At 39.8% G+C, this 22,330-nt stretch overlaps 1 protein-coding gene across 1 annotated transcript in view; it reads left to right on the top strand.

The window, feature by feature from the left end:
• The first annotated feature begins 1,117 nt into the window (after positions 1 to 1,117).
• Positions 1,118 to 22,330, top strand: part of RAB3GAP2 (RAB3 GTPase activating non-catalytic protein subunit 2) — a 59,715-nt gene continuing 38,502 nt past the window's right edge. The window contains exons 1-10 of the mRNA XM_088146481.1: positions 1,118 to 1,336; positions 7,434 to 7,498; positions 7,927 to 8,059; positions 9,915 to 10,014; positions 12,084 to 12,131; positions 12,262 to 12,337; positions 13,476 to 13,577; positions 14,169 to 14,268; positions 15,905 to 16,003; positions 21,665 to 21,813. Of these exons, the coding sequence (XP_088002607.1) occupies positions 1,216 to 1,336; positions 7,434 to 7,498; positions 7,927 to 8,059; positions 9,915 to 10,014; positions 12,084 to 12,131; positions 12,262 to 12,337; positions 13,476 to 13,577; positions 14,169 to 14,268; positions 15,905 to 16,003; positions 21,665 to 21,813 (993 nt within the window). The 5' untranslated portion in view covers positions 1,118 to 1,215. The remainder of the gene's footprint in view (positions 1,337 to 7,433; positions 7,499 to 7,926; positions 8,060 to 9,914; positions 10,015 to 12,083; positions 12,132 to 12,261; positions 12,338 to 13,475; positions 13,578 to 14,168; positions 14,269 to 15,904; positions 16,004 to 21,664; positions 21,814 to 22,330) is intronic.

Raw genomic sequence — 22,330 nt, forward strand, 5'->3', positions numbered from 1 at the left:
TTTGTTTCACTCTTGCTAGGCTCATACCTTGTGCTAATCCATGGTTTGCTTAACTACAATTCAACAAACAAACCACAGCTGACTAGGCTCACATAGTAATCACCATTTAACTAGGTTCACACTATAATCACTATTTAACAAACAAACTTTGCTGGGCCAAAGGTAAACAAAGCATTCTGTTGCTTACCACAATAAGTGTATCAGCTACCAAATCAGACCCCAGTACTAGGGATGTGCCACCTGTTCTGTGGGCCCAACAGCTGTTTCAGGTTGCCTGCGCCTGAGCTGAAACACAAATATTCTGGATGCTCCAGGTAGAAACAGCAGTACTGTACAGCAGAGGAGGAGCAGAGAGAGAAAGGCTGGGTCCCTAGAGGGGGCTGCTGAGAGGAGGAAAAGAAGGTGCTGGAAATCTGGGGTGACTGAGCCAGTGGGATATGACATATTGGGAGAGGGATGGGTGGGATGCCTTGCTCACCCCATAACATCACTCTGAGATTCCTCCGGACCTCAGGTTTTGATTCTGCCGAACGAGTGCAAGCCGAAACAGTTCAGTAAAACGTATGGCTTATTTTGGCTTTGAAATAAAATATACTTTTCCTTTCGCGCACAGCCCTAAATGGGACCTTCTGGTTTAACAGGGTCTACACTGAAGACCTGCCACCTTCTCTGAGACAGAACTGGAAATCTGTTGCATCTAAAGCACGCACCCTCTCGCTAATCTGCCTACAGCTCTCTTCCAGTAAAGATCACCAGGACCGGATCGATCGCTTTCGCACGGCATCCGAAGTCACCCATCCCATTTTACCCTGTGTACCAACCCGTGCGGACAACTTACAGTTCCGGGTGTCCCAGAAACCCGAAACCTGTGTTCACTGAATAACTGATGGTGTAGTAAGTCACTGTGTGCAAAGGCAGCCATGGTCCTAAGACGCTGCCAAAGAAAAACGCGTCAGTTCAGGCTTTAGCCTTTGCCGCTTCTTGCTCCGCTCCGCCAGCTCCGAGCGAAGAGCGGCCGCCCGAGGCACCGCGCCTCTCCCCAGCCACGTGAGCAACGCTGTCATTCGGGGTTGGTTCTCCTCCCTTTCCTGGTCTGCTCGGCGCCTGCGTAGTAGCGTCTGCAGGGGCTTTGACCGCTTCCGGGTGGGGTTGGCAGTCTAGCTCGCGAGTCTGGTGAGCCAGCTGGGCTTCGGGCGCGGGGGACTGGGCGACGCCATGGCCTGCACTCTCGTGCCCTTCTGCAGCTTCCAGGACCTCGAGTCGGCGCGGGATTTCCTGTGCTCTCATCTTCGGCAGAGCGGCGCGGGTGAACCGTGGGGTGCCAAGGAATGCGGCGGTAAGCCTCGACCCCTGGGTCCGAGTGGGACGGAGCTGAGAGTGGCGGCGGTGTGACAGTCATCCGCATTATGCCCTCTGTCCGCGGTGCCAGCAAGGCTGCTACCTGTGCGGATCTTGCCTTCATCCATCCTTCAACTTCTTTGAGCTCTAGGTTTGCATGTAAAGAAGAGTAAGCAGAGTTGGGGTCACCATCCTTTCAATCTAATCTCCCCAGGCAGGCTGTTTTTCAGTGGTTCTAAGCCTGTGAAAAGACCATAGAAAAGGTAAATATATGGGTTAGGTATGATACCTCTGACTGCAGTAAGTAGCCCATGTAGTTTCCTTGTCCTGCAGCCCATATGCACCACATAATGTGATAAGGAACCACGTCTGTACTGGGTTTTGTATTTTTGATTCAGGAGCAGTCACTTATGGGCAGACCCTACAGCAGTCAGTGACTAAGCTGGCACTGTTTGTACCAGTGTCCCAGTTTTTTTAAGGCCAACTGGTTATTCGATATTCTGGTTATGATCTGGAAAGTTATTGTGGATCCTGCAAGTGTTGGCTGAACTTCATCAATGTTGTAGTCAAAAATATCACCCAACACCAGGTTGTCTAGACCTGACATACTGGCTTTTAAAATTAAAGACAGCATTTTTGGAACAGGAGTGAACAACATTTTTGTTACAATAAGTAAAATAAACAAAAACTAAGTAGAATTTAGAGAGTCAGTTTGGTATAGTGGTTAAGGCATCAGGCTAGAAACTGGGAGAGTGTGAGTTCTAGTATCGCCTTAGGCACAAAGCCAACTGGGTGACCTTGGGCCAGTCACTCTCTCTCAGCCCTAGGAAGCAGGCAATGGCAAACCACTTCCAAAATCTTGAAAAGAAATCTGCAGGGATTGCCCAGGCAATCGCCAGGAGTAAAATACTGACTCAAAGGCACACATACACATAAAAGTACAATTTATCGTAAGAGTCACATAGGCCTAGAAGCTATTAATGAGAACATAGATAGGTAGTTTGTTTTCTAATAGAAGACAATATATGTAGCTCAGGGTTGAACTGTGGAGTCTTTGGTACTCTCTGAGCTTGGTTGTTTGCTTGCAGATGTTTCATTACCCAACTAGGTAACATCTTCAGTGCTGATGTTGTTACCAGCATTGATGATGTTACCTAGTTGGGTAATGAAACATCTGCAAGCAAACAACCAAACTCAGAGAGCACCAAGAACTTCTCAGTTTGTTTGCAAACTTTTTGTGTGTCTCAAAGGCCACATATGCATCAAAAGATCTGTAACGGAAGTCTGAATGCATCAAGATTTTGAAGTGATGCCCAGTGTTAATCAAATAACTAAAACATGCCAGTTTTATATATCACAATAAACTAGTAAAGCTAACAGTGAACAGGAATTTTAGACTGGCAAACCTTACAGACCAGGGTTTCTCAAACTTGGCAACTTTAAGATGTGTGGACTTCAGCTCCCAGAATTTCCCATTACAAACTAGGGAAGACAGATGGGCTAGTAGCTACTATGCTTTTCTGAATAGCTTTTTCGTTTTGTGTAATGTAAGCAGTATATGTAATGATAATAATGTAATAATAATAAATCTAATTCAGGAGGAAATCCACAAGTCCTACTTAATATCTTAAATTAGAAATGGAGAAAGAAGGACTCTGAGTTTACCCATACTGCTTCTGTTCTGCATCTAAGAAGATGTGGGGTAATATGGATGAGGCTCATCCATTGCACTCCAGGTGTGCTGGCCCCTGCAGTTTCTCCAAATGTGGGAAACCTGACTGCCTAATTTGTGGTAGTGGAGGGGACTGGATTTGTGTTTTATGGCTTGCTTTTCAAATGAAAATATTGCTTCTCTGTTTCCAGCTACTGTAAATATAGTTCTAGTTGTAAGATTCATCCCACTGCATTTTATCCCCGGTGTTGCTGTTGTACAAGCAAACTGGTCCGTATTTTCACCATCTGAAGTTTATAAGAAAATTATTGTTGCCAGATATCTTTATAGTTCATATAGGAAGATAGGATAACAGGTATTACTAAAGCTAATTGTTACATACCACAGATTACCAGAACTAGTGACTATTTCCAAGCCAGAAATAAAGGTGTTGCCTTGCAGGAGAGGAACAGATTATTGGAGCAAAGTTCCAAACTGCAACTCTTTGGAAGTAACTCAGTTTGTTTTCTTAGCTATGGAAATTGGTATTTAATTCAGGGAAAGTGTGTGGAGCATAGCTTCTAGAATTCTTTCTAACCATTCAGAACAGCTCTGCTGTGTATCACATGGCCCAAAAGATAGTAGGAAGGAGGCTTAGAATGGAAGAATTGGCAACTTTCTGAGAAACTGCCCAGCTGCCTCTTACAGTATGGATGTATTGGGGAAAATTTTCCTGGATTTGTTCCCCCCATCTACAGCCCTCAGCTGAATCCAGCCAATTTTCAAGATTTTTCTTGCCCACTTCTCTCTCCACACCAAATTTGATTCAGTTCTGCTAGGTTTTGGGAGAATTATCCTGCTGATGGACAAATGGTCAGGCAAACAGCCTACTGTGGCCCTTTACATGATTTCTTTCCAAGATTTCATTGGACAGGAAAAAATGATTTCAGAGAAATGATTTATAAAAAATGGTTTTAGAGAAATGATTTATAAAATGAGATGTGTCTCAAGAAACTTAAAAGACCACATTTGTTTAAATTGCTTTTTAACTTGTGACAATAAAGATTTAACCTGCAGTGAAAAGACACCAACATAATAAAAGCAACTAAGGTGTTGAAATAACTCTTTATTATTTGCCATTATGCATCAGATGGAACAGTGCTACTTCCTTGGCAGATTTCATGCTATTTTTAATGAATACTTGTATTACTATAGATCAGGGGTCCACAAACTTTTTAAACAGGGGGCCAGTTCACGGTCCCTTAGAATGTTGGGGGGCCGGACTATAGTTTGAAAAAAACATGAGGAGAGGAGGAGAGCCGCCGGACCCGGCATACCTGTCATGTAAAATAGTCCGGCTCTGCGATCTCCCTCCTTGTGCATCGCCTGCAGCTCCTGACACAGCCCTGACACTTCCGCTTCTGACAGACAGCAGTGGCGGCCAATCAGGTGGGCAGGCCGGATAAATGACCCTGGTGGGCCGTATCCGGCCCGCGGGCCGTACTTTGAGAACCCCTGCTATAGATGATTGATGTTGTGAAACTTTAGAAAATCATTCTAGTTACATAATTTGGGCAGTTGGATAGTTTCAAACACTACATAAAACAAGGGTGCTTAAGAAGAACATACTTAAATGTAATACTTGTAGTTTTCCTCTTTACTTTTTATAGCTTTTGGGTGACACTAGTAAACCATAAGTTGCTTGTGTTCAAATTATGATTGGATGTGCAGTATAGTTCATGTGGTGAATTTCTAAAATAAAAATACAAAGAATATCTAGTCAGAATTTTCGTATGCAAATATGCTGTGGTTTCCATTCTATAGCAAGAATTTAGCAAATTAGTGACCCTTAAAGTTTGATGTTTCAACTGTAAGAATACATGTACGTATTCTAAATAGCACAAGAACAGATTGATTTATAAATCTTCATAGCTTAATGTTGCTTGGTATAAGTGACACTACTTGAAATCTGCTACAAAGCCATAATTCTTTGCTATGTTCCTCCTTAAATCTATTTCTTCATATAGTAGAAAAAAGCAAATTTATCACAGAGGCTTTCTAGGTTTGCTTGTGTATGTATGTGAACTACAGTAACCTAAAAAAGTGTCAAAAGGAAAATGAGAAGTTGATCCATGTAAACATGATATTTATGAAGTGATTGAAATGACTACATAATCAGATTTGTTTTGGTGATCATATTCAAAGGATGAATGACTCATTCAACTGTGAGAATCAGTTCAGTAAATTGCCTTCTGTGAGAATCTAAAAAGACTAATATAGCAGCAGCAAATGTTTCCCTTCTATGGAGCAGTAGGTTCTGCTCCTATAAAGCTATATATTAAGGCTGTTTTACTTTGAAAGAGTCTGGGTGTGAAATGTGTTGTCTAAGTATTTTGGAACATTCCAAACTTCAAATGTTTTGAGACATTGAGCTTTAAATGCTTCCAAAATGCTCAAAGAGCTGGTATTGTACTTAAGACTGGAAGCTTTGCAAAATTTCACACTCAAAACATTTTGAAATTAAAGGTTTTGCACATGCTGTAATATATCAGTTTTTAGTCTTCTTGCATATTAAGTATATTCAAAGACTAGCGTGAGATAGATAAAATGATTAGTATGCAGATAGAGATAAAGGAAAGTCTGGTTAAAGTGCTGGAGTAGGAGCAGAGAGACCTAGGTTCTAGTCCTCCTTTAGGTATGAAAACTAGCTGGGTGACTTTGGGCCAGTTGCTCTCTCACAGCCCTAGACTGGGAAGTTGAAAAACATCCTGCAAGAAGACAACAGCAAACAATTTTTGCAATGTTGCTAAGGAAACCTCATGGACCTCTCCATGAAGTAGCCAGGAGTCAAGATTAAATCAAAGAGAGAGAGAGAGAGGGAGGGAGAGAGAGGGAGAGAGAGAGGTATGTATGTATGTATGGGGATAAGGCCTTTAGATTTGACTGCCCCAGGTGACTGATAGACCCAGTTGGGTTCCAGAGGGAGTTTGGGGATCTCCATGAGGATCTGGTGGGCAGTTCAGCTGAGGCCTTAGTTACAGCCTGGAATGGGCATGGGACCTTAGATCAGTTTGCCCATATGAAGCTTCTCCCCTCGCACTGATCCCAGGGCACACCTTGGTTCTCTGAGGAGCTCTGGGAAATGAAGCGCAACAAGAGATGCCTGGAACTTCATTGGAGGAAGACAAAGAGTGAATCCCATTGCATGAGTAAGAAGTCATATTAGGGATTACAGTGTGGTGATAAGGGTAGTGAAATGCTGTTCTTTCTCTGCTGAAATTGTATCTGCTGATAGCTATATGGCAGCCTTGCTTAAGGTGACCTGGTACCTGTTGGGGAGTGACGGGCTACGGGGCCATCTACAGGGCTACTGTGATTAATATTCTTGCTGTCTGGCAGATAAAGTCACTCAGATCTACTCAGAGTTGGATTCCAACAGGACAGAGCCAATTGAGGTGCCCAGATAAGGTCTTGTAGAGTTATCTGGAGCGAGTTTGATTTTGTACCTCCTGAGGAAGCGGTCAAGGTTTTCTAGACTGTAAGCTTGGCCATCGACTTGCTGGATCTAGGTCCCCCCTGGATAATTAAAATTGCTTGGAGGTGACCTATGCTTGGGTCTTTGTGGTGATCTCAGCAGGGATTAGTCCCTTTGACCTTGAAATAAGCTTTGGTATGCCCTCTCATCAAGAAGTCATCGTTGGACCCAATGGTCCTGGACAATTATCATCCAGTCTTCAACCTTCCCTTCTTTGGAAAGGTTGTAGAGAGGGTGGTCAGGCTTCAGCTTCAGAGGACCCTGGAAGAAATGGGTTATTTGGATCCATTTCAGTCAGCCAGTGTGCAGTCTAGAAATGTTTCCACAACTATTAGCCAAAGCTAAAGTAACCTATGAAAGAGACATGGTATTCTTCAACTGGGTTATAAATCAGCTTTTTCTCCTTGCATCACTTTCTGAAACAGGTGGAAACTGCTTGATATGCCACAATGCATAATTGAATCTACATTACTAATATAAAAATGTGCAGGGATTATCTCCCATACTTTTATTCTCTGATTAGGTAATTATGAGATATTACTGTTACAGTGTTTAGAGGATATTTGGATAAGTCTTCCTCACATCGCTGCCCTCCAGAAATGCTGGGACAATAGATCTCTGCATTTTCAAGTGCTGGCCATGCTGGCTGGAAATTTTGAGAACGGTAATCTTAATTTATCTGTAGAGCAATAGGTTGGGGATGACTGCTCAAAATAATTTCCAGAGATGTTTACATTTTCTTACTTGGAAGTTTGTTGGTTGAGGATTTCTGGCATTTTAAAAGCACCCTTGGTATTATTCAAATAATAATCGCATTTTCATGAACATTGGGATGCAGCATTTTATTTCAGCACACATAACTATGATGGCTGTGATTTGCTAAACTGAACTAGGTTCTGTAAATTTTAGGTAAATCATCAAACTGGGAAGAAGAGAGTTGGGGTCCTTGGGATGAAGCAGAAACTCAAGAACCTGTAAGCCTTTTTATTTACCATTATTACTAATTATATCGTTTATAAACAAGCTTGATATCTGTATCAGAATAATTTGAATAATCCATTAAAAAACTTTGAAAAGTTTCGTTAATCAATTTGTAATGCCTACATTTAGTTAAATACTGGTTGTCATTCAACTATCCTTTATTGTATAATGTTAAAATATGTATGATTTGCCTCTTTATGGATGGCATTTGAGGACAGCTAACAATATTACCCTGAATAAAGCAAAATGTATAATTTTGATAATGTTTAAATGCTTTCAACCATCCTATTAAGATTGCGGTCACATTGCTTATTTGTGTATTTCTTAAATGCTATTAATGTTTCTGTACATAAGTGTTTAAAATTATATATAGTTATTTTTTGCTCAGGAAAGTAATAACTTCAGTAGTCACTATTTATAGGAAGAAGAAGAAGAAGAAGACTTAGCTTCTAAAACACAAGCAAGTTCCTGGCTTCAGGACTGTGTATTATCTTTGTCACCAACAAATGATCTCATGGTAATAGCTCGTGAGCAGAAAGCAGTGTTTTTTGTCCGTAAGTATACTGTTTTATGCTGTTATATTTGAGAATATATTCAAGTAAATATCTTTAATTGAGATTCATAAGTAACATTCTGAATGAGATTAGGTTATGATTAAAGCCACATACCCTGATAATCACTGATATTTCTGTTTATCATGCGAATGATAAGCAGAGAAGATTTGTTTACTTGTAACAACTACTCTATTAAAATCAGTCTGCCAGCTTTACAGACTTATCTCTGAAAGTGCCCTTATATCTGTTGTAGGAGACACAATTGTGAAATGTATGGTGATATTTTAGCTGCAAATATAAACTTCCTCTTTTCTTTACAGTTTAATAAATTTAAATCTTGACCCCTTTTCTATGTATTTTCAGAGTGTGTGTGTGTGTGTGTGTATGTGTGTGTATATTTTAATTCCACTACTCAAGTTTTGCTATTAGAATTTGAATTCCATTTTAACCATATATGTACACAGTACTAGGATTAGATAGAAGTTTGATTTTCAGATAGCTTTTGTTTCTTTCTTTGAAAATGGTGGTTACTATGACCTCCCTCCCTCCCTCCCTGCCTATCATTTTCTCTGGATAAAGAATGGTTACATGTATGTGTGTATGCATGATTTAGAGTGGATAGGGTTTCTATACCAATTGGTAATTTATTGCCTTGTTATTTGTAATGTAAATAATTGAACAAAATGATTTACTTCTCTCAGACTTTTGGGGAGACTGAGAACTGTTGAAGTTCTATCCCCCCCCAGCTATCCATATCTATAATAGTGATATTAAAATAATTAAATTGGATGGAGTCACAGTGATGACTCGCTGAATTCTCAACTGAAAGGCAGCTTTACAGGTCCCTCCTTCATGCTGAAAAGCTACTCTGGTGGCAAAGGAGGTTGCAAAATATGAAGAAAAAACACAAGGATGTTTATTACATGAAAATAATTGCTCAAGTTTGTATTGAGTTTTGATATGGTATTTTTTAATAATACAGCAATCTGGCCTAGAAATAAGCTTCCATTACACCAGATGCTCAGGCGCATCAAGTTGTACCATCACTGAGCTTCTTGTAAGGTGAAATTGAAGAAGCTGAGCATAAAATTAATCCATGTTGACTGGACTTCAGTGAAAACTAACATAATTACTTCCTTGTCCTCTGTTTATGATGATCTAGCTCAAACCAAGATGCACAAGAAATCTTTCTGCCACTCACATAAGCATTGTCTGTAATCCTTTCCTTTTTAATTCATTTTTGGAGTTTACATCTAGACATTGGCAGTAGTCTCAAGAAAGTGAATGACCATACTGTTTTTTTTAATCAGTAGGTATGCAAACTTTAAACAGATAAGGTTCTTTTTAAGAGTGTTGGCTTAAATCTAATTGGAAAGTGGTATGATCAAGTTATCAAACTCATTTGTAAAACTAGTTGAGTTTTTATCATAGCCATTCCAGGAACTGTTACCAAATATCTCTCAATAATATTTTAAAACTGTGTCTTGGATTCAAAGGTGGCTTATACAGGTGCAAAAATATTATACCCCTGCAAAATGATTTTGTCGGTTTTTCATATTCCCCTCCATAATACCCCACGCTATTCCAGAAATTGGAAAAGAATACAGTACAACAGGCTGCAAAGGAAAAAGAAGAGGCAGGAAAGTCTTTTTCTGCAAACAGAAGTCTTTTATTTTGATTTGGATCAGCACTAACATTTTTGTGTTCAGTCTAAATGTAGAGGGGTACTTTGATGGACAAATGGGTTTTTTTTCTTTTTTTTTCCTATAGTTTTAAAAAAGTTTTCCTATATTTCACTTGAAATTAAAACACAGCAAGACTTTGTTGCCAAATTTTTTTCTTCTCTCCCCCTTAGCAAAATGGAAACAGAATGAAAAAGGGAAAGAAGAAATGCAATATGCAGTTGGCTGGAGTGGCTCCCTTGGCTGGAATGGTCCTTGCAGTGTTGAAGAAATGTAAGTTTGGAAAGGAGAAGATGTTGGGAACCCCTACTTTTAACCTTGTTGTTTCCTAATACAGCATTATTTATAGTATAGTTGAATAATTTTTTGACACCTGGGGGTTGTTCTTAAAGTTTTGGGAAGGGCCTAGGTCCACAGTGGGTGATGATAAGAGTGGACAATGAGATTTCACTTATATTGACCGCGTGTCTTTATTTTTTAATCATTTCCTGCCTCAGATAATGAGAAACTTATGTGGCTGGTTTGGGCAGTAGTAATCAGAGTAGTCAAGTCCTATAAACAGTTGGGAGGCTGCAAGCTGTCCACCTTAAATTGCTCAGCGGTGGTTTTCTGGGTTTGGAGAAAGTATGTTTTCAAGCCTACTTAGAAATGCCAGAGACTGGATCACATCCACAGGTTTCCTATTATCTCCAGTGAAGCAGCTTGTTGTTCCTTAACTTTGCTTCTTGAAACAGCATAGACAATCCTGAACATTTTGAAAGAATAAGAAATTAAAAGTTCTTAGTGAACATTATTTTTATTTACAGTAAACATAAATATGGACTGTGTCCAGTGGCTGTGGAAGTGGAATGCAACTTATGCATTCATCCACTGTTGCATGATACTCCAAAATCAGGTCTTAAAGCTTATGGAGAAGAACTCTGTTAGGTCAAGATTTATTTTTAATTAAATCTATTCTCTCATTGCAGTTGTATGTTATATAGCCTACTGTGTCAGGATCTACTCCCCATCCTATTGCAGAAATTTTTTAGGGAATATTGAAGGCTGCATGGGGAGGAGAGAAAAGGCAATTATTGATATTGGGAATTGCTATCTTAGACACAATCCATCACTATTCTTAGAGGAAATAAACTATTAGAGTATGTATCATCAACTATTAAAAGCTGTTAAGGCACAGCGCCTTTTTTTAAAGATGAAAGGATGAACGTATTAAAATATTCTCAATTAAAACTGCAAGCCTTAATCAGTTGTCGTGCTTTAATCATTTTAATCATGATTAAAATAGCCTTCAACATTTAAAATGTTCCATTTAACTAATTTGCTGCAATCTTTGCAAGTTCTAATGCTGTATTAGCTTTCTCCACTCTGAATTGTTTTAGGTGATGCAGTGCTTGTGTTTCCAAGGGGAAGATGGAGGGTGGCTCCAGTTGCGCTTTGTTCTCCACATGCCATTCTTTACAGGGTAGATGCATATCTCATCCACAAGATCGAGTTCTTACCCCCCATATCTTGCCTTACTCCCTTGAAAGGAAAGTCTCCTGCAGAATCACCAGCTGGATCAGCTTTATTTGTACCTTGTCCTTCCTCCTCAAAGGGATAGCAGGCTACAGATGAAGTGGATCCTGTTCTGTGCTGCTGCTCCTGAAGGAATAGTGGCAGGACAGTCATAGATGGGCCTGATGGTGGAAAGGTTTTCAGTTCCTGCCCTCGATAAGGGAATGCAATTGCACTTCTCAGTTTAATACGCTAGTTCAGTGTTTTTTCCAGTGAAACTATTTGTTATCAGATTGCGTTGCTCTCTCTCTTTTAGACATTTTGTACCCTTCTGTGTTCAGGATAAGTTTGTTTTCATTATTAGTTTGTACCATTTCGCCCATTTACATGCATTTTTGAAAAAGAGGCAATTAATTTAACATTGCTGAAAACTAAGTACTGTATGCTTCTATTTCTTTGCACATACTTCTTCTCTGGTGTTATTTTTCATGCACCCAAGGATGCGCGCATGGATTTGCACATTCTGTTATATAAATTTGGTATGTGGAAGATTGTAAATCTAATCTGCTAGGTTTAAAAAGTGTATGTTCCTAACACTTAATAACAGAACAGCAAGGGACAAGACTGAATAGATAAGAATGCTGGCCTGTCACATGTACAAACTTTTACAGTTCAGGTTTTTAAAGGCATTCTTTTTTTAGCCCCTTTGGGCCACATTCTATGGAGACTAACGGGGTCAAAAATAGTTGGAAAGCAGCTTGGATTTTTTTTCTCTTTAAAGAAATTTTTATATCTTGTGTGTGGAAGTTTTTTCTGAAGAATTTAATATTTTTATATTTTGCCTCTAGTGAATGTGTAACCAGTGCATTGTGCATCCCCCTTGCAAGTCAAAAGAGGTAAGTGCAAACTTTTTTTAACAGGTTAGAGTACCTTATTAAGTCTGGAGTATGTGTATCCATTAATTTTATTACATAATATGAGAATAAGGTTTGATAAAATTTATTTCATGTTCTTTATGTGAGACAGGAGCTCCACAGGCCGTCCTGACTGGACCTGCATTGTTGTAGGATTCACTTCTGGCTATGTCCGCTTCTATACTGAGGTAAAGCCACCATAAACAAAGTTGGGGAACATTTAACCAACTGCACTTCTTTCTGCCTATACTTTATCTCCCATGGCTGTGGGGAGTGCAAAGTAAAAGAAGAGAGGGAATTTCTAGGTAAACCATTACTCCTTGTGCCAGTCTTAGAAAGGCTGAAGAGAAAAGATTAATCCAAAACAACTTTGATGCTCCTTCTGGTAGATTAACTCTCTCTGACCCTACAGTTGGCTGGGTTTGTGTGTTCCCATGACATATTAACCTTGCCCATGATTAAGTACCTAGTATCATATGAGCTCTTGCCCCAAGAGAATACTGGCATGTCTTCATGACTTCATTAGTCCTCCTCATGGGCTAGCCCGTGGCTTGAGCGCTGCATGTTTAGAGGGTATATTCTGTGCTGTCAGGCCTTAGTAGTTAATTCTCTAACAGAAAGGCTTTTTTTTTCAGCTGTGCTTCTTTTCAGATTTTTTTTTCTTGGAGAACTGGGCATGCAAACAGGCTGATTTAGGGTACACAGTGATTCATTTTTGAAGGGCAAAATGTCATTCAGAATACATATGGGTAGGCACGTAGCACCTGTTGGAAACCCCCGACACCAAATGTGCCTTTTCCTGGATCATGCGCCATCTGCGGAGGGCAGCCATACAAGTCCAGGAGAAGCTGTAACATCTCTCGATAAGAGACGTAAATGTGTATTCAAGTCCATGAAGGAGGCAAAAACCATAAAAAACAAAAATGAAGCAATCAATATCCTTCAAAATAATATTCATTCATTCATTCATTCATTCATTCATTCATTCATTCATTCATTCATTCATTCATTCATTCATTCAATTTATATAGCCACCCATCTCACATGCATGACTCTGGGTGACTCACAGAGTTAAGAATAACACACAACCCCCCCCCCCCAAATAAATACAGTACGTTTGTACACATACAAATAAATAGCCAAAACAATTACAACAAAAAACTTTTAAAAACAAGTTAAATCAGTTAACCGTACAACCTATACAGAGCAGGAAAAATTCGGTCTGTGAGATGGTAATTTGATTTTTTAAATTGTAGCAGAAAAGCTTTTGAATTTTCTTCCTGTACAGTTATTAGTAGTACATGTTGCTGTTTTCATTTTTTAAAGAGTGGAGTATTGCTTCTGGCACAGCTTTTAAATGAAGATCCTGTCCTGCAGCTTAAATGTAGAACTTATGAGATTCCACGGCATCCTGGAGTTACAGAACAGGTATTAAGACAGATCTACAAAACACTGAAATTGTTACAGAACTAACTGTTCCCTCCTGTGTAAATCTTGAAGTCTAGCTAGCTTTTACAAATATATATGGATAGGTGTGCTATATTCTGCAAACATAAGTCATAATGAAGTATTGGCAGCCAATTCTGTGTTGTTGATTTAATTGCAGAAATGTGAATTAAAGTCAGGCCATATAGTCCTTAAATATACATACTCTCATTCTGTCTCTTGTACTGTGTTTCGTTGGAATATATGAATGTTGGAGATATAATACTGTTCCGCTGACTTTTTGCTTGCTGAACTCAGGGCCGCACCAATGATATTTTATATTCTATGCTCCACCGAACTGTTTGAGGATTGTGCTGTATGAAACCTGTATTGATACTGGCAGCTATTTGTGCTCTAGTACAATAGCTAGAGTCAGATATTGAGGCTGCTGCAGAAGTGTTCATAAACTGTTTCTCTGGGAGGGAACTTAGTGCTTCCTTAGAAATTGTAATAAAGCAATTAGGATAGCATACGTGGATACTTGCAAGTGTATTATTTTTGTCTCAAAGTGATTAGTATTTTTTTTTTATTTAGAATGAGGAACTGAGCATCCTATATCCTTCAGCAATTGTGACAATCGATGGTTTTAGCTTATTCCAATCTCTCCGTGCTTGTCGAAATCAAGTGGCCAGGGGTAAGTCCAGCTTTATGGGCTATTTTGATCTATTTTGGTAGGCCTTTCAGTAGCAAATGTGTATTAAATAGTATCTTTCTTAGAAACACTTGATACGTAAGGACACAGTTTTACTTTTCTGCCGTACAGCTTGTTCAGGGCATGGCAATGCCCTGTTTATGATACCCTTAGTGTTATAAAACTCCTAAATTTAATACAAGCTTAATATAATATATGGAAAGTGTGTGTGTTCTCATGAGGTTTCAGTGTTTTACATGAGATTTTACAAGATTTTAGTGTTATAAGATTTTGACATATTGGTGTATGATTGTGCCAGATACCAAGAATGAGATCTTCTAAATCTTGTAAGGTCGGGCCATTTATTATTTTTTTGAATTCATACTTTTTGTATGATGGTACCTGAAGCGTTTACTGGTGTGAACTAGATGAATTAATCCCTTTTTGATTGTTGTGTTTCATAAAAAAGTAAAGGGACTTAATAACTTTCAAATATCTCTAGACAGTTAGCAGGAAGAAAAAAGAAACAGACCAATACATTTACAGTATAATGTATAACCTAGCTATTATGTAAACCATGTCCTTGCAAAAATCCTGTGGATTTCTAAAGACTATCAACTGAATGTTATAGTTGAGCAAGGATTTTGATTTAGATCACTTCGTTACTGTACCATACTGGTTACAATTTTATGTGTGTCTACTTGGAAGTAAGTCTATTGAGTTCAGCAGGATTCACTCCCAAGCAAGTTTATATATAGGGTTTAAGCCATGAAATAGCTTTTCTTTAACTAATATAGTTTTTGGGTTTTTTTATGCCTTCAAGTCAGTCTTGATTCCTGGTGATTGTAGGGGCAAATCCCTGCAATTTTCCTGCACATTTTCTTGGACAGCAACATTTTTTGGAAGTGGTTTGCCATTGCTTTCTTCCTAGGGCTGAGACAGAGTGACTGGCCCAAAGTCCCCCAGCTGGCTTTGTGCCTAAGGCAGGACTAGAACTCATGGTCTTCCAGTTTCTAGCCCAGGGCCTTTAACTACAGGTAGTCCTCAGGTTGCGACCATTTGTTCAGTGACCATTCAAAGTTATAATGGCGCTGAATGAGGGGGACTTATGAAAGGTCCTCGGAGTTCTGGCTGTCACAGCATCCATGCAGTCATGAGATCACGATCTGGGTACTCAGTGCCTGGCTTGTGATTATGATGTTGCAGCATCCCCACGGTCATGTGATTGCTATTTCTGATGTTCCCTGCCAGCTTCCCACAAGCAAAATCAATGGGGAAGCCGGCAGGAAGTTGGATGTTATGATCACATGAGGTCCTCACTTAATGATCTATGTGGTCCTTGTTTAATGACAGTAGCCAGGACTTATGGAATTGCTGTCGGTAAGCAACACAGTCACATGATGTGCACTTTACAACCATGTTGCTTAGCGATGGAATTCCTGGTCCCAATTGCTGTCAGAACCCAGGACTACCTGTACGCCGAATTGCCACTCATAATATGAACAAACAATTTACTCTATGCTTTACAATTAAAATATATTTTAGCAGAATATTCATGTCAGTATTATGTGTCAACCAATCCATGTTAAAATTTTTAAAATAACTGCTCTTTCTAATTTTTCTCTAATAAATTGGGCAGCTGCAGCTTCAGGCAATGAAAATGTTCAGCCACCTCCGTTAGCCTATAAGAAGTGGGGTTTGCAGGATGCGGATACTATTGTTGATCACATTAGTGTTGGTAAGTATTACATTGATCATCCTTAGTGAATCATTATCCTTGTTCAACATGAATAACTTGTTTTAAGAAAATCATGTATATTGTACTATAGAGACTTTAAAGCAAGGATAGACCATCTGCAGATAGACATCTCCCAGACAGCATTAAGATCTGCAAATGCCATCAAACGATTCTATTTTAGCAAAGGAGGTGAATTAATTCCAGCCTCTTTGAAACCATGTCTTGTTAAAACCATAGCCCAAGTACTGTATGAAGCCAAGGTGGACCTTTATGCTAGGAATAATGCTCCTGATGTGCTCCAGACTACATTTCTAAGATCCAGACTATATTTCTAAGATCCCTATTTCTAGTCTGAAGAGGGCACTGGCAACCCAGAGGGTTCAGGCTAGAAATAGGGATGCCTAAAATTGAGGTTAGGGCATGGAGTTGATATTAAACTACTAGCTGAAGGTGCAGTTCTTCCTCTCAGGACTACTCCCATTAATAAGGATTGATGATTGCCTCTTAAGCTAGAACAGCATCATAAAAAAAAAAACCCTAATGACTTGTGGGTTACCACCAGAGTTTCCATGAGTCTTGGGCCGTGACCATACCAAACATATACTTCTCCAAAAATTTAATGGCATCACATTTTGGGCAGAAGTAAATAACTGGTCACAAAGAAATGGGACCTGGGTGACAAATGGCTTTTGGGAAACAGCCAGTTATCTCACTTCGCTGACATTCCTCAAACTAAGGAAAGCTTTCTTTTGGGCAAGGCATAATATTTTGTGTTTGGTGTTACTACAGGGAAGATACTGTAAAATTCCATCTGAGAAATGTGTTTGTGTGGAACTAGAGATGTTGAAATAGTCCAACATGTGTTATTTTGTTGTACCATCTATAGAAATGTTCATAATGCCTATACCCTACCTCTTTTACATCAGTACCCTGGGTGATCTAACAATATTTATATGTTCATCCTTTTCTCAGATTGTAAATAATTTATAATGTAGCAAAATACTAATGCAGGAGCCATGAAAATTTGGCATCAGTTAGTGAAAGGTCTCCCAGAGTTGCAACATACTTTTTATATCAACTATTACAATGGCCTGTATTACTCTACTTTTTATTTAATTTTTTTTCTTAGTTATTCTATCTCTGGCCTTTGGCTGTAGTAAAGATTCATTCAGTCAGTCAGTCTGTAGACGGCATGCAGCCTTCCAGCTCACTTGTTTACAATCCAGGAGACCGTCTCGCTAAAGAGTCAGGGCTGAAAAATGGTCAGTGTAAAGGGTTTAAGCCCATTGACCTTGGGGTAGTCACCCATTTCATCCACTAAAAACTGAAACTTTCCCCCCAAAACTGAAACTTTCCCCCAGAAATCAAAGGATTTTTTTTTCTTTATGTTTAGGGGTTAAGGGGGACAAACTGATCTTAAGTTGTTGTTGTTGTTTAGTCGTTAAGTCGTGTCTGACTCTTCGTGACCCCATGAACCATATTGCGCCAGGCCTTCCTGTCCTTCACTGCCTCCCTGAGTTTGCTCAGTTTCATGCTCATTGCTTCAGTGATGCTATCTAACCATCTCATCCTCTGCCGTCCTCTTCTCCTTTTGCCTTCAATCTTTCCCAGCATCAGGGTCTTCTCCAAAGAGATCTCTCTTCGCATTAGGTGGCCAAAATATCTGAGCTTGAGCTTCATTATCGATCCTTCCAATGAGCAATCAGGATTGATTTCCTTTAAGATTGACTGGTTTGACCTCCTAGCAGTCCAGGGGACTCTTAAGAGTCTTCTCCAGCACCACAGTTCAAAGGCATCAATTCTTCGGCGCTCGGCCTTTTTATGGTCCAGCTCTCACAGCCATACATTACTACTGGAAAAACCATAGCTTTGACTATGCGGATCTTTGTCGGCAAGGTGACGTCTCTGCTTTTTAATATGCTATCTAGGCTTGCCATAGCTTTCCTCCCAAGGAGCAAGCGTCTTTTAATTTCATGGCTGCAGTCTCCGTCTGCGGTGATCTTGGAGCCCAAATAAATGAAGTCTGTTACTGCTTCCATTTCTACCCCTTCTATTTGCCAGGAATTGATGGGTCCAGATGCCATGATCTTAGTTTTTTTAATGTTGAGTTTCAAGCCAGCTTTTGCACTCTCCTCTTTCACCCTCATCAAGAGGCTCTTTAGTTCTTCTTCACTTTCTGCCATTAGGGTGGTATCGTCCGCATATCTGAGGTTGTTGATGATTCTCCCTGCAATCTTAATTCCGGCTTGTGATTCTTCCAGCCTGGCATTTCTCATGATGTACTCTGCATATAGGTTAAATAAGCAGGGTGACAGTATACAGCCTTGTCGTACACCTTTCCCTATTTTGAACCAATCGGTTGTTCCGTGACCGGTTCTAACTGTTGCTTCTTGGCCCGCATACAGATTTCTCAGGAGACAGGTAAGGTGGTCTGGTACTCCCATCTCTTTAAGAACTTGCCACAGTTTGTTGTGATCCACACAATCAAAGGCTTTTGCATAGTCAATGAAGCAGAAGTAGATATTTTTCTGGAACTCTCGTGCTTTCTCCATGATCCAGCAAATGTTGGCGATTTGATCTCTAGTTCCTCTGCCTCTTCGAAACCTAGCTTGGGGATTTTGAGCATAACCTTGCTAGCATGTGAAATGAGTGCAATTGTGCGATAGTTTGAGCATTCTTTGGCGTTGCCCTTCTTTGGAATTGGAACGTAAACTGACCTTTTCCAATCCCGTGGCCACTGTTGCGTTTTCCAAACTTGCTGGCATATTGAGTGCAGCACTTTAACACCATCATCTTTTAGTATTTTAAATAACTCAGCTGGAATACTGTCATCTCCACTAGCTTTGTTGTTAGCAATGCTTCCTAAGGCCCACTTGACTTCACTCTCTAGGATGTCTGGCTCAAGGTCAGTGATCACACCAGCGTGGACATCAGGGACATTAAGATCTTTCTTGTATAGTTCTTCTGTGTATTCTTGCCACCTCTTCTTAATCTCTTCTGCTTCTGTTAGGTCCCTGCCTTTTTTGTCCTTTATCATGCACATCTTTGCACTAAACGTTCCTTTGATATCTCCAATTTTCTTGAAGAGATCTCTAGTCTTCCCCTTTCTATTGTTTTCCTCGATTTCTTTGCATTGTTCATTTAAGAAGGCCTTCTTATCTCTCCTTGTTATTCTCTGGAAATCTGCATTCAGTTGCTTATATCTTTCCCTTTCACCCTTGCTTTTCGCATTCCTTCTTTCCACAGCTATTTGTAAAGCCTCATCAGACAGCCATTTTGCTTTCTTGCATTTCTTTTTCTTTGGGATGGTTTTAGTTGCTGCCTCCTGTACAATGTTACGGACCTCCGTCCATAGTTCTTCAGGCACTCTGTCTACCAAATCTAATCCTCTAAATCTATTCATCACCTTCACTGTGTACTCACAAGGAATATGATCTAAGTCATACCTGAGTGGTCTAGTGGTTTTCCCTACATTCTTCAATTTAAGCCTAAATTTTGCAGTAAGAAGCTCATGATCTGAGCCACAGTCAGCTCCTGGTCTTGTTTTTGCTGTCTGTATAGAGCTTCTCCATCTTTGACTGCAAAGTATGTAATCAATCTGGTTTCGGTATTGACCATCTGGTGATGTCCATGTGTAGAGTCGTCTCTTGTGTTGTTGGAAAAGAGTGTTTGCTATGACTAGCTTGTTCTCTTGACAGAACTCTATTAGCCTTTGCCCTGCTTCATTTTGTACTCCAAGGCCAAATTTGCCTGTTATTCCGATTACTCCTTGACTTCCTACTTTAGCATTCCAATCCCCTATGATGAAAATGACATCTTTTTTTGGTGCTAGTTCTAGAAGGTGTTGTAGGTCTTCATAGAAGCGGTCAACTTCAGCTTCTTCAGCATCAGTGGTTGGGGCATAGACTTGGATGACTGTGATATTGAATGGTTTGCCTTGGATACGCACTGAGATCATTCTGTCGTTTTTGAGGTTGTACCCCATTACTGCCTTTCCCACTCTCTTATTCACTATGAGTGCAACTCCATTTCTTCTAAGGGTTTCTTGCCCACAGTAGTAGATATAATGGTCACCCGAATTAAATTCACCCATTCCCGTCCATTTCAGTTCGCTGATTCCCAAGATGTCGACGTTCAATCTTGTCATCTCATGTTTGACCACATCCAGCTTGCCTTGGTTCATAGATCTTACATTCCAGGTACCTATACAATATTGTTCTTTACAGCATCGGACCTTCTTTTCGCTTCCAGATACATCCACAGCTGAACGTCCTTTCGGCTTTGGCCCAGCCGCTTCACTCTTTCTGGAGCTACTTGGAAATGCCCTCCGCTCTTCCCCAGTAGCATATTGGACACCTTCCAACCTGAGGGGCTCATCTTCCGGCATCATATCTTTTAGCCTTTTAACATTGTCCATGGGGTTTTCTTGGCAAGGATACTGGAGTGGGTTGCCATTTCCTTCTCCAGTGGACCACATTTTGTCAGAACTCTCTGTCATGACCTGTCCGTCTTGGGTGGCCCTGCACGGTATAGCTCATGGCTTCACTGAGTTACGCAAGCCCCTTCGCCACGACAAGGCAGTGATCCATGAAGGGGGATCTTAAGTTAGAACTCCAGAAATGCCCCCCTTCCCTCCAGATAAATCCCATGACATAATATCACCAGTCATAACTCTTGGAGGTAGAATATGAAGGCAAGATGTGGCCCTCCAGTTGAAAAATGGTACCTTTCCCTGGTTTAAAGCATTTCATTACACTATCTTTGTAATATTTGTAACATTTCAGTAACTCGTTGCTGATGGGATAGAGTTGCTACTGATCTTGGGGTGCTGGACTTCAGAATTTGGGATAAATAATTAAGGAGTTGCATTCCTCCTTAAGCCAATCAATCAGCACATCATGGGCTTACCTAACCTTCTAGCCCCCATGCTTGGGAACACAGCCAGGTTTTAAGGGCTTTCTGAAAGGCTAGCAGGGTCAAGACCAGCCTAACCTCAGGTGATACGGTCTTTTAAATGTTTTAAGTGTCTTAATATTTTAACTGTTTAAAAATGTAACATTTTAATTTAAATTTTTGTTTTCATTATATTTCTGCTTTTTTAATAAGCCTGTAAGCCACCAGAGCCATTAAGGGAGTTGTGGCATACAGATGCACTAAATAAAAATCTGTGAAGTCATTCTGGATTAGTCTTGGTGCTGGTTTGTTTGTTTTTCCCTAGGTAATACCTGAATAATTTAGAATTCAGAATCTCAAAACGTAATTCTTTCTTGCTAGGCCAGATTCTACCCCAAGAGTCAGTGGGACAAAATTGATCTTCAGAATATTCTTTTTGATCTGGAGAACCTACAAGAAATTGTGTTCTTATGCTAAATCCTGAAGCGTTATTCTAAGAGTTTAGGCTATGATACAAAATGGTATAAGTTTTCAAAAGTTGCATTTATGGATATCATTAACTTATGCAGAATATGTCCTGCTTTTGCTATATTATGAATGAAGCATCTCCTTCAACATAGCACACTTTTAATTGTCTGTATAATAACTGTATATATTTTTAAGTTAGGAGTCCTTACAATTTAGAACATATGTGGGTCAATTCCAGGAACAGATTTTAGGATCTAAGAAACTTCTTTTTCTGAGCTTTATTTTCATTATCTTATATAGGTATCATGACCCTGTCACCTTTTGATCAGATGAAGACTGCTTCCACTATTGGCGGATATAACGCGGCTATAAAGAACAATCCTCCTGCTATGTCTCAGTATATTACTGTGGGGTCTAATCCTTTCACGGGATTCTTCTATGCCCTTGAGGTAAAGAGCTTGCTTAGTCAGTAAGTGTAAAATGCAGTGGGCTGGATGAAGGACACACTTCTTTTCCTATTGAATCTGTTCTTAGTTATTTTGCTTTTGGTGCTAAGGGAAAATGGAACTAAACCAAGAGCAGTTTACTTTATTTGAACGCTTTCATCTGTGTAATGATATATTGTACATCAGGATCTACTGGTTGGATGACCCAGTCCACATTAGTATCTTCCAAATATTTAACAATTGCAAAAACCAAACCTCCTTGCCCCCCCCCCCCCAATGTTAGGTAACTGAACATGATTTTTTGGAGGAAAAAAACCAAAGAACTTTTGTGTGGTTGAACTTATGAACATTGTTCTAGTACTGAATACACATTTTTCAGATAAGAAATTTGCCCAAAGGACCACAGCAGGGGGCAGCATCTACTCCATCTTGGTTAATCTCATATTTGGGCTTGAATAAAACTTGGATAGAGGAGTGCCTGGAAATTCCAGGGCTGTTGGGTAGATTGAGAAAAATGTCC

Source organism: Python bivittatus, unplaced genomic scaffold, assembly GCF_059951505.1.
Source record: "Python bivittatus isolate LINGU-HERP-01145 unplaced genomic scaffold, Pbiv_v1 ctg000020_np1212, whole genome shotgun sequence".
Lineage (NCBI taxonomy): Eukaryota > Metazoa > Chordata > Lepidosauria > Squamata > Pythonidae > Python > Python bivittatus.